The sequence below is a fragment of the Anser brachyrhynchus genome (assembly GCF_964034855.1).
Source record: "Anser brachyrhynchus genome assembly, chromosome: 12".
Classification (NCBI taxonomy): domain Eukaryota; kingdom Metazoa; phylum Chordata; class Aves; order Anseriformes; family Anatidae; genus Anser; species Anser brachyrhynchus.
In genome coordinates, this window is record NC_137707.1 from 12689535 (window position 1) to 12701154 (window position 11620).

The following is an 11620-nucleotide window of genomic DNA, read 5'->3' on the forward strand; positions in this document are numbered from 1 at the left end:
GAAGGTCAAAGCACTGCGAGTACTGCTGTGAACTGAGCCAAGTGCTCACCAGCATCTACTCGGTGCCACGTGGGCAGAGCCCTGCTCCACCGGGGTCTGGGCACCAGCGGAAAGAGCGACGGCACTTAGCAGAGCACAAGTCCAGGGTAAATGCTGCTCTCCTGCATGAAAATGCCTCTCCCAGGTGTGCTCTTCTCACTGCAGGTGCTCGCTGGGGCCTAAAGCCTCTAGAACCCACGACTGTCTGGGGCTTTGAGAACTGCCCCAGCTCACAGCACCCACGTGTCCCCTGTCACAGGTTGCTGTGTGCACAGCACAAGCAGGGACTCGTGGCTGCAGACTGCCTTTACGCTGACAGTCCAGAAGAAGCAATTCACTACTTTACAATGAAATATATTGAAAGCATCGTTATCCGGACTGAAACCTTCCTGGCACGAGAGCTGTCAGCCTGCAGACAGCGACGAGCCTGCTTCCCTGCTGACCGGGGACCAGGCAGGTAGAGCATGAAGCCCTCGGCTCCCCGCTCGCTCGGACCCACCCACGCTTTCCTCAGCCTCCCACCCACTGACACCAACAGTGCCCACGAAGGACAGGGCAGGGAGAGGGCAAGCCTTCAGTGCCCGCAGACAGCAAGCTGGTCAATCACCTACAAACATCCCCCGTCCTACCTTGCTGTTGGTACAGAGGGGGTCCATGTCCCGGCCGAGCGCGGCTCTCTGCTGTACATCACCATCCCCGAGGGCCGGACTGAGGCAGGGCCACCTCGCCAGCCCGCCGGCTGGGCTCCGGCTATTCACAAGCAAATGCTGCTAGCCTGAATACCAGGTTGAGGAGCCCTGGAAACCGGAGAGCAGGCGGGGGGGGGGAAGGGGCCGCGCTTCACACGAGAACCACTGAAGTGTGCGGAGAGCAGCCCGCCTGGGCGCAGGCCAGATTCCCTTTCTTTCACAGCGCAGAAACGGAGAGAAAACACACCTACCGACCCCAAGCTCGAGCAAAACTCAAAACAAGCTGCCACCCGACACACAAGAGCTTTGGAGAAGCAGGACGGTCCCTTCTGAAGATGCAGCAAAGCTTCTCCCGTGCCTCAGAGCCGAAGCCCCGCTCGCTTCCAGCAAGATCTGCGGCTCCACCAGCGGGCAGCGGCGCTGGGGCGCACCAGGAGCGCAAGCATTCAGCAAAGCCACCAGCTACACGCAGTCTGTGCTGAGGTTCGCTGTTCCCTGCTCCCCACCCTGTCACATTTGACTATTCTGAACTGCATGTGAAGCCTTCTCTGGGATTCATTAGCAGCAGAAAGCAGCCTAATGAAAACCATGTCCTACACGGGACGTAGCTGTAGAAGCTCAGCTCGAAGCACTGAGGAAAGGACTCACCCTCTTGAAATACAAAGCGCAACAATTCCGGAGTTGCTGTGTGGCTCACATTGCCTCCCCTCCTCTCTCCAAGGGAGGAGAGACCACTGAAATCACCAGTTTGCCTAAAGCCAGCTAAGAAAAACAAACTTTCAATCCTGTATTTGCATTGCTGCCTGTTACCAAGTGGCTGGCGCTGTACAAACACTGCAGGAGGGCAAAGGATGAGAGACGAGCGCAGACCATAAATCCTTCGGGTTTAAGGATAAGAAGGGAGGATAAGTAGGTGCACCTACAAGAGGAACAAGACATCAGGGAAGGGGCAACGGTCAGTGGGAAACACGGTGGGGCCTGGCTGCACAGACCTCGTGGGGACCCAGGCAGCCTCCGCAGCACCACGAGTGGCGTGCGATTGATGCGGCAGGCAGGGTGTGCTCATGAGAGCGACACACTTGGAAATACTTCTGCACTCCGGGTGAACGTGAGCAGAGCTCAACAACCCCTTCCTTCCCCCTTTGGGCGGCGAGGCTCGACACATCCAGGAGAGTCTAAATTACAGGAGAACATAATTGGGTCAAATAGCACTGCGCACGATTCCTGCCCTCCCGATGGCAACACGATGACCCAAAGGGCAATTGCGGCTCGCTGCGCTGGAGCTGGCGTGCGGAACGCGTGCTTGCCCTTCTTTTAATTGCTGTGACTGCCAAGCAACACCTAGGGTAGCTTCATTAAGAGCGGGCTGACTCAACTAATGAATCACACCAAGCCACGGTAATCCCTGCTTCGTTGGATTCAGAGCTTCCACAGAGCAACCTGTGCCAGACACACACGAACGTGTGTATATACATATATATATACACGTATTTACATGTGTACGTACAGAACAACTCCCTGGGAAGCTGGGCAGCGAGTGTCTGGGACTCGCCCTCTACAGCTGCTCTGCAGCTGCAGAAAGCCTCCCAGCAGCAGACGATGTGCAGTTTTCCTCAGTCTTTGTGTTTTGCTCCGTGGTCGGTCATGTCTTTGAACACTTGGGTAGATTCTGCACTGATTTTTTTTTTCTTTCTTTTGTCCCACCAAGGGGATTTTCTCAACATTTAAAAACTCCTAAGCCCAGAGGACTGGGGACCAAGTTTGCTCCCAGCAAAATCAGCAACTTCAACGTTTGTGTTTGCTGCAAACCAGCCTCTTCGTGTTTGAAGTGCTGCCCATCTTTTCATGAGCTTTGTGCCTCACTGCAAAGCTTTTCTGTCAGTGAAACTCCGCTTCCGATCCCTTCTGATGAGAACAAGAGCAGATGCTGTTTCACTGCCTTGGTGAGGACCATCCTCCCTCCTTCCCAGTTACTTCCTCCAGTTCCCCCAGTACGCACCAGCCAACCCTCACCTCAGAGGCTGCCACAGCACAGCTGACATTATCAGCTCAGGAGGGTGCAAACACGACAGCGTGTGACATCCAACAATTAAGGAAATCCCTTCATTAATAAACAAGCTGCTGCTCGAAGTGGCCAGAAGTCTGGCAGGTCTTCCAGATGCACTGAGCGTGGCCTCCACTACTACAGGCGTGAGAGGCAGCACTCACCAGATCCGTGCTGTAGCAAAGGGAGCTGGTAAAACAGACTTGCTGAAGTCTGCTTGGGCCACTGCCCTTCTCTCCCTGCTGCCCCTGACAGCGGGGATCTGGTGGCCGGTCCTCCATTCGGCTGCCACAGTCACCGCAGTCATGAAACCACCCCGAGGCTGACTTGACCCAAGTCACACACGCTGAGATTTTACTGATGGCTGAGGAACCAGAGGCATGAACAAGCAATCCTGGGTACCTGTGTGACCGCTGCCTAGAGGAGGGGGGAGGAGAAGAGCAACATTTTCACGCCTTTTGGTGAAGGGGAGCACTCCCCTCTTTGGTCAGAGCCAGCAGCCTCTCGTTGCCAGTCGGTTCCAGCCCAGGCCACGTCGAGGTCTGTGAGTCACTGAAGCCGGCGCCTTGCACCCAGCAGCAAATCGCCCTCTGTTCAGACTGGTGTCACCTCCAGAGGTTTTGCATGTGTCGCCCTTACACCTCTCCCAGGAGCCCCATCGCTACGCTGCACGAATACCCCTCGGTAATAGCACACCGCGGGCCAGCGAAGGCAGACGGGGCTGTGCTAGGTGTCTGCCCTCGGCTCCCCATTAATGACACCCTCCGCGCTCAGCTGGGGATTGCAAAACCTCCAGCGTGCCCTCGGGCCCGGACAGGGGCGCGTTGATGCTTTCTCTGTAGTCTTCAATTCCCGTCCTCCTCTCTGCTGTGACAAGCTGAGCCGAACTCTGCGTCATCCTTGGGCGATGTGCTGGGATCTGCCTGCACGGCCGGAGGGAGGGCAGCCTGCCCGAGCTGCACCGCCGCCTCTCCCAGCCCCACAGCAGCCCGTAGGGGACCGCAGGAGGGAGCCCAGCCACCCGTGTGCTGCTGGCCCACGGGATGGCTCCTGCGCTGCAGCCGAGCAGGGGGGAAGGCTCTCCCCCCCCTCTCTGAGGGCAGTTTTGCCCTGGGAGGTGTGGAGCTGAAACTGAACCCCGATACTCAGCACAGCTGTTGGGCCTCCCTTCCTCTGGGCGACTGACGAGGCAGGAGATAGGCCCCCGGTTTAAGAGCACACGAAGAGGCACCGAAAGGATCCGAGCCCCCCTGGAGCAGCCAAAGGAGCCGGGTCAGAGGCAGCGGGTGCTCCGGAGAGCCCTGTCCATATGGCCCGGGCTTTGATATGCAGATGGAGGCATTGTGAGCTCCAGCCCCATCTGTAAGCCGAAGGGAGCTCCATGTCCAGATTGCTCGAACAGATCTCTATTTAACTCCCATGACTAAAGGGAATTCCAGTCTCCGGGAGGATCCAGGCATCCAGATGGATGCCAGCACACAAGCATTCAGAAAGTCTGTCACCCTGCGCAGCTCCCGTCCCAGGATCCAAGCGAAAGAAGCATCCAAGCCCAACATCTTGCTCACACGCACAGGGCTGGGGGCCAGCTGAGGGAAGACCTCTGCTAGCATCACATCTTGCACCTCCAGCGCGACGCGTTCCCCTCGCAGCTCAGCTGCAACCCGAGCTGGGAAATCCCTAAACCTGCTGGGAGGAAACGCTGCGTCCTGATCCTGGAGGAGATTTGGTTTCACTGCCTCACACAAGGGGAGCCCCAGACTTTCAGGGAACTGTCAGTTTGTGCTCACAGGCAGCCAAGGACACCGCAAAATAGTTATGGAGAGGTGCTCTGGTGACCAAGGACGCTGCAGCACATCACACATCGCCCCCCTGCATACACAGCAGTGCCGGAACATGTTGGCGTTCCTGGGATCAGAGAAGGCAGCTGCGGGGTGAGCAGCCTACACCCCAAAAGATGCTACGGGCTGGCCTGGTACCGTGCTGCCCAGCCTCTTCTGCCGCTGTGCCTCCGGCCAGGGGGAGGCTTCAGCCAGCACCTAGGAGGGAGAAGAACAAGGAGCCCCGACAGACAGGCTGCCCAGGCCTCGTGCTGCACTTGAGCAGAGCCTGAGGTGCTGGGGCAGGCGCTCAAAAATATACCAACCCGAGAACTCCTTACCTTCAACTGTGAATTTCACTTGGATGTAGCACATGAAAAATCCTAACTAATCCACTGCTGACTCTGACGTTGAGGGACAAACTTATGCAGCAGTCTCACACCTGTGTTGCGAACCAGAAGCAGCACCAAATGCAGGTGCTCCCATTTAGCCTCCTCCTGCAGTCACGGAGCTTGCTGGGAGCTAGAGACACTGCCACGACACTGATTTGGCAATAAAGTCGTTGACGAAACAAGAGAAAACAGCCTGGATGCCAGCAGATCTAGCAGCAAGTTACTGAGAATTCAAAAAACAGAACATTAACCAGATAACTCACTTTGCAAGGGGGAATATTTGGGGGGAGCTGTTGCAGACTGGATTTAAACGGTCAGGACTCCCCTTGTTTGTGCAAGAGGTCTACCTCAAACTCCAAGGCAAAGCAGAAACTTTCTGATAAAGGAATATCCTTTGTTGGGAAAGTAAACGTTAGAGGCTTATTAAACTTGCAGGAAGGCTTTGCCAACAAAAACCTGGCAGGAAGGAGAAAGGAGAGATTTCATGCATTAACCTTGCATGAACTCCACAAGAGGATCAATTCCCCAACCTCTAGGCTCAATCCCCCAAACTGCTTCAGGCTGTGCATGAAAGTGGACACCCCTGAAAGGAGAGAGCAAATCAGGCTAGATGTGTGTCTGGGGGCACGATTTGGACAGGGTAACTGAGCAAGGAGAGAGAGAAGAGAGAAAGAGAGATGAGACAGCTGCTGTCAGACAAAGCGGCTTCGCCTTAGAGCAGTGTCACAGCATCAGGAAGGCACGGTGCAGGAGCTTCCTCTCTGCGTGATCTTCCTTCATCATCATCATCATCACCACTTGCACCAGTAACCAGGTGAAAGCTGGTATTTGGGAATTTCATGCAGCCCCTCCCCAGAAAAGTCAGTCTCTATGCAGAGGGGGAACAGTACACGTTATACAGGAGGATTTATTATAAGCCACACTAAAATCCCCATTTGCTCAGCAGCACTGGGGGCAGAGCCATGTTCTGCCCCGCACAGGACCGACGGCGGGAGACACGCACAGCGGCACAGTGCCCCGCGTGTCTGTACACTACAACAACGACATCTCTGACGTCTCTTTTTACACGTTGGTGCTAAGTTCTGTCCTCCCGTTCTCCCGCAAGCCCGTTCCCGGAGCTGGGAATCATAACTTTCAGTAAACTTAACTCAGCCTGTGCCAAGCAGCCTGCGATACAAAGAAATCCTGCTGCGACAGGAAAATCCCACTTGTAGGTCCCAGCTACCCAGACCCTTTCCAGCTTCCCACGGACCAGCATTCACAACCCTTCTTTACTCGTCAGAGGCGAAGCACAAAGACACATCAATAATTTACTCCCTGAAGGGGACTGGAGTTTTCTCCTTAAAACCACGGTCTGAGACACCACATCCTGTACAGCACCAGAATCCAAGCAGAGCAGAAACAAGAAGTCTCAGCAGGTAGCTGCTGCGAACCTCCAGGGGAGAACTGGCAGGTCATGACAGCTGATGAAGTCAGCTCATTTACCGTGCTCTGGATCTCAGCTGTCACATCTGGAGACCAGCTCCGTCTCGATGCTGGGAACACCGTGCCAGCAAGTCTCGGTCACTCGCAGGACAGGAGCCCACAAACCCTGCAGCAGCCCAGGGGAGCAGCCCCCTCTTGTGCTGTCCACAGCCTCTGAGAGAAGTCGAGGCAGACCGAAAGCTCTGCCTGTGCATGTGCCCAGGCAGTCTGGAGGCATGCGGTGCCAATGATGACTTCTAGATGCAATTAAATCTGTGAAGATCATGCAATATCCCCCAATAACAGAGAGAAACAGGGACAGGCACTGCCGTATGACACAGAGCATCACCCTGGGATTCAGAGGGACCCCGCAAAGACGCACACAGCTGGGAGGGCTCTGAGCACACAAAAGGCACACACAAAGCACTCTGATTCATGCTGGACGCGCGCACACACACACAAGCAGCAGAGTGAAAAGCCTCCTTTACATTGTTTCCAAACAAATCTCAATGCCACCAACACGTCAGCCCGGGCGCTGCACACTTGGTACTTACAGGAGCGTCCGCTGCGCCTGCCTGCCGCCGCAACGGGGACGGGACGGGAGCGCTGCTGGAAGGGAGGGCGCATGGAGACCCGCAGAGGCGCTCCTGCGAGCGGGGCCGGAGCGAGGGGAGGAAGGGCCCCGGCCCCTCTTTGGGCCCCAGAGGCAGCAGCACTTGTTCACGGGATGGAGCGCAACAACGCTGGCATGCCTACAGCAGCAAGGACAATGGGGAGGGATGAGGAGGCGCTGCCATAATCAAATGCAGGCCAGCTGGCCCTCCCCCAGGAAGGGCAGGCACCTCCTTCACTTGCCAAAGGCTTTGTTTTCTAAGCCACAAAGAACAAAGTGGTGTGAGGGTGAGAGCGAGAGAGGAGCCGAGGAGAACCTGACGCGGGCAGAGCCACACGTGAGCGCAGGTAACGCGTCCGGAGATGCCAACGCAGACACAGAGCGGCTGGGCCACGCTCCGCACGTGCTGAGCACAGCTCAGAGCAGCGGGCCCTTGCTGGAGATCCCTGCTGAAGGGACAGAACCAGCCCAGGCAGATGGCTGGGCTCCTTTCAGAGACGGGATCCAAGGGCCAGAGAATGCCTCTGAAGGAAAGGCTCCAGAGCAGAGCCCAAAGAAATCCCAACAAGGGAAATGCCAACGTTTCTCCAGCAGCCTCAGCCCAACAATCCCGAGCACCGGGCCTCTGGATGGCTTCCCTTGGAAAGCAAACGCAAGGCGAGGTCCCAAGGTTCCCACCAGAAGAGGCAGCGTCTTGCACAACATCCTGACGAGCAGGATAAAAAGCCCTTGGGGCTGGGGCTGCCCCAGGCCCTCCTGTAATGACACAGGCGCTTCAGCTCCGAGGCGCTGGGTACCAACCACACCGCGGCTGCAGGGCACGCAGGTGCTGAGCTGGCGGGATGCGACTCTGCCCTTTCCGGCTGGGCCAGTGCTTTCTTCCAGCAGCGACTTTTTGCCAGAAAGTATCGTGCGTCTGCTACCGACCTTCCGCAGGACTGGTTGACATCCCAGGGATGGCAGAGACCGCCCTGCGGGCTCTGGCTCAGGAGACGTGCCGCAGCACGCCAGGTAGCTGCAGACGGGGCGCGCAGCTCCCACACGGGCAACCTCAAGCCCGTGACCGCAGGCAGCGTGGCGCTCTGCTCACGGTAAAGCCGAGAGCGTGCAGAGACCTGGGGATATGACAGGGAGCTGGGAAATAAATTCACCCAAAGAGAGCTCGAGAGAGGAAAAGGTTTGAAGGCTAAGAGGAGGAGACTTGCCCTAGCTCCTTCTGGCAATGCCAGCGGGCCTGTTGCGGTGTCAGCACGAAGCCAGGACAGGCCGCGAGAGCGCCGGATACTGGGGACCCGTGGCCACAGGCACCCCAGAACAAAGCAGACGTTGGTGCTTCTGATATGACACACACCCTGGCTCGTTCAGCTTCCCATTTCTCCCCCAAAGCACTGTGTGGTGCCACATCCCATCACGGCCTTGGAATTGAGTAAAAGACAGGCCAGACCAGGCTCAGAGCCACAGGGTGATGGCAGCTCCCCGAGCGTGCCCGCGCCGAGCCTGTGGTGCTGCAGCAATCCCCTGCCCGCAGTCGGAGGTGGGAGGCAGCTCCCTTCGCCACCCCTGCCTCGGCCCAGCCATCCTGCAGCCCGCTGCAAGCACCAAGAACTCCTGCCGCAAAGGAAGCGGGGACAAATGGAAACATCCAGCTTGGCACCGGTCATGGCTTTGGGGAGGGAACCCTGCCAGCCCATGTGCAAGCTCCATGTGGTCTGGCCCAGCTCAGCCTGCCGCATCGCAGGGCGCTCTGACAGGCCCCCAGAGCTGCCGAGCGGTGAAAAACAGCGCCGCGGCTCGATGGACCGTACGGGGTACGCCTGTCCCCTTCCACGGCCTGTGTGGCAGCCCCGTTCAGCACACTACGGATCGTGTGCCCGCCACACGCTGAAGGGCCGGGGAAGGGAGCCGCCCGTTCCTCGTAGGCAGGGGATGAATCCCACGATCCCTGCGGTGGGTGCTCCACTCCCTTGGCACACGCTGAGATGTTTGGAGAGACCGGAGCTTGCCAGCTCATTACCATCGTGTACATTGCTCACGCATCCCCAGGCTTTTTTCCCCGAATCCTGGGGTCTGGCACGCTGCAGGCTCTTCACAAGAAGGAAATCAAGGACATTGCTTAGTTTAGACTCCTGCTGTTGATCCCTTCAGATATTAGGGAAGAGAGAAGGGGGTTAGGCAGGCACTGACAAGATCACAGCAGTAAGGTCAAAGCAGCTCAGCATCAGAGGAGAGTGAAATCAGTTTAGATAAAATCTCCTGCTACCCCCCAGCCTCCCAGACACCACCACTAGCTTTGCTTTGAGAAGGCAGAAAGCGTTCTGGAGATCAAGATTATTTTAATCGGCACTGAAAGAACTTTCACGCTGCACAGCAGTTTCTGCGCTCATCCTACAGCTGCAGGATGCGTCCCCTCCACACCCCTGGTTTCGGTTGGCCACTGGCTCACAATACGCGTGTGCTGTATTTACAACACCAACACTGTTTATAGTTCTACTGAAACTAGCGAGATCAAAATCCTCCTCCCTCCCTCAGCGAGATAGCTCTGCCCCACACCAAAGCACGGCGCAAAGGCACCGAGCCGCTGTCGCGCAGCTTCCACTGGGGCTGCGCAGCACAAAACCAAGAGGGCTGCTGCTGCCAAGGACTGCCTTCCACAGCTGTCAGCCACCAAAAGGGAGCCGAATCGGTGGTGCTATGAGGCCCTAAGAAAAGAAACGGGCCATCGCTGGGCGCTGTGCAACATCTGTGCCCCTGGGAATGGTCCAAGCTTCGAAAGGCTTTGAGGCTGTGGAAGAACACCCATTGCTGTTGAGTTCTGTCTGACCAACCTGGCAGCCCAAGAGCTGCTACGTGCCGTAGTTCCCATGCCTGAAGAAAGCAGCCACGAAGTGCTGCAGTCCACATCTGTGCCCCAGAGGTTCCCAGCTTTGGCTGGGTGGGTTCACACCAGACAGATGTTTGGCCTGGCCAGAGACTTGCCAAGATGCTGGGCAAGGCTAGGAGCCTCCGCGTGCCCTGCCTCATCAGTAGCATGACGACAGACTTCTTGACCAGAATTCCTACCAGGACCAGAGCACTGGTTCCTGCTGTCCTACAGCACGTAAAGCACTCCTCCCTCCACTGAGAAAAAAGTGACAAGATTCCAGAGCAAGAGGGTCCCTCACCTGAAGAGCGAACTGCAGAGATGAGCGAGAGCGGACCTGCAGAGCACCATCAAACAAACAGCCCTCGCACGGCCTGGCAGCAAGGCTCCGGGCTGCCTTCTCCACTCTCCTCCCTCGCACAGGATGCTTCGCAATGTTTTTCATGTTTAGCTGAATTTCCTCCCCTTCCCCTGAGCACTTCTGGCTGCCAAGCCAGCTCAGAGACAGCAACTAAGTGGCACCTACATCTGGTACAGCTTAACTTTTAGTGTCTATTCTTTCTGGAATTTGAGAACTTCAAACTCAATGTTTGTACAAGTGTGGAATAAGTAGAGCACGGGCTCCCTGGTCCTCTGTTCCTGCCAAAGCTGTACTTCAAAACGCACTTAGAAAATCCTACTGCTTACTCATGTGCAGCTTTAGAAATTAAATCACCAAATGCAACGGCAGGTCTGCTGAATGGGTGCGCTTGCATTAAACCAACCAGGTGAGAACGCCAGGCAGCCAGCATGTCACCACACACGTCCTCTCCTGCTGCTCTACAGATGCCTGAACCAACTTAGTCCTTGGGTCCCTCAGCCACACTCCCCAGCACGCTGTTCTGGTGCTCCGTTCCCTCCTGCATGCCTCCAAACGAGAGGAACCGGGCTATATTTGGGACTGAATAGCAGAGTGCTACTCCTGACATGCCAACAGGCTGGATTTAGCAGCACGTAAGGATACAGCATGAACAAAACGCAGGCAAACTACCTCGGCCTGGTGGCCAAGGCCAGGCACAAGTAGCCAAACTCTAGGCCTTTGGTGTCTGAGCCAGCGCTGCCACGATTCTTCCACTGCTGCCCCAAGAAGTGCCCGCAAGCTACAGCTCAGACAGCAGCAGACCTCTGCTCCTACTAGATGTGGACGCTCTCTTAACTAACCTCTTCTTCCACATACTGACTTGAAAAAATCTCTGCAGACCCATCAGCTTGAGGGGTCTTTTGCAAGTCAGAGATTCAGCTCCCTGTTGGCACACACGTGAAGCTTCATGTCTTTCATAAACAACCAAGCTCTGGACCGAGTCCGAGCAGGCTTTTTACACCCTCCCCCGTACAGCAGTTGTCTCGTCTCACCTTGTCAAAAAATTCGTACAGCCTGACTGTCTCACAGACTCGATGCCTGTTTTCATCCAGTTGAGTGCAGAACTCCTCCAGTTGATCTCTGTAGGTCTGCAGCTTCACTCGGTAAGAATGCACATCCACAGAGGAAAAGTCTTCCCATCGATCCATCTTCTTCAGTGCTTCCTGCCCTCTTCTGCAGCATTCCTGAAAGCAAAATGTGATTGCATATGAGGATGGAGACCTGACAAGGAAAATAGATAGCCTTCGAGATCATTAACAGCTGGGACTAATTAGACTGGGTTTTAGGTTCAGTTCACATGAG

At 56.2% G+C, this 11620-nt stretch overlaps 1 protein-coding gene across 12 annotated transcripts in view; it reads right to left on the reverse strand.

The window, feature by feature from the left end:
- The window catches only part of PLEKHG4 (pleckstrin homology and RhoGEF domain containing G4), a 94256-nt gene that overhangs the window by 15679 nt on the left and 66957 nt on the right, over window positions 1-11620 (reverse strand). For all 12 annotated transcript variants that reach the window (XR_013938443.1, XM_080552605.1, XM_080552608.1 and 9 more), the window contains one exon: window positions 11311-11502. Coding sequence is in view for 11 of the 12 variants with exons in the window: in XM_080552605.1 (XP_080408731.1) it covers window positions 11311-11502 (192 nt within the window). In the remaining variant the exon portion in view is untranslated. The remainder of the gene's footprint in view (window positions 1-11310; window positions 11503-11620) is intronic.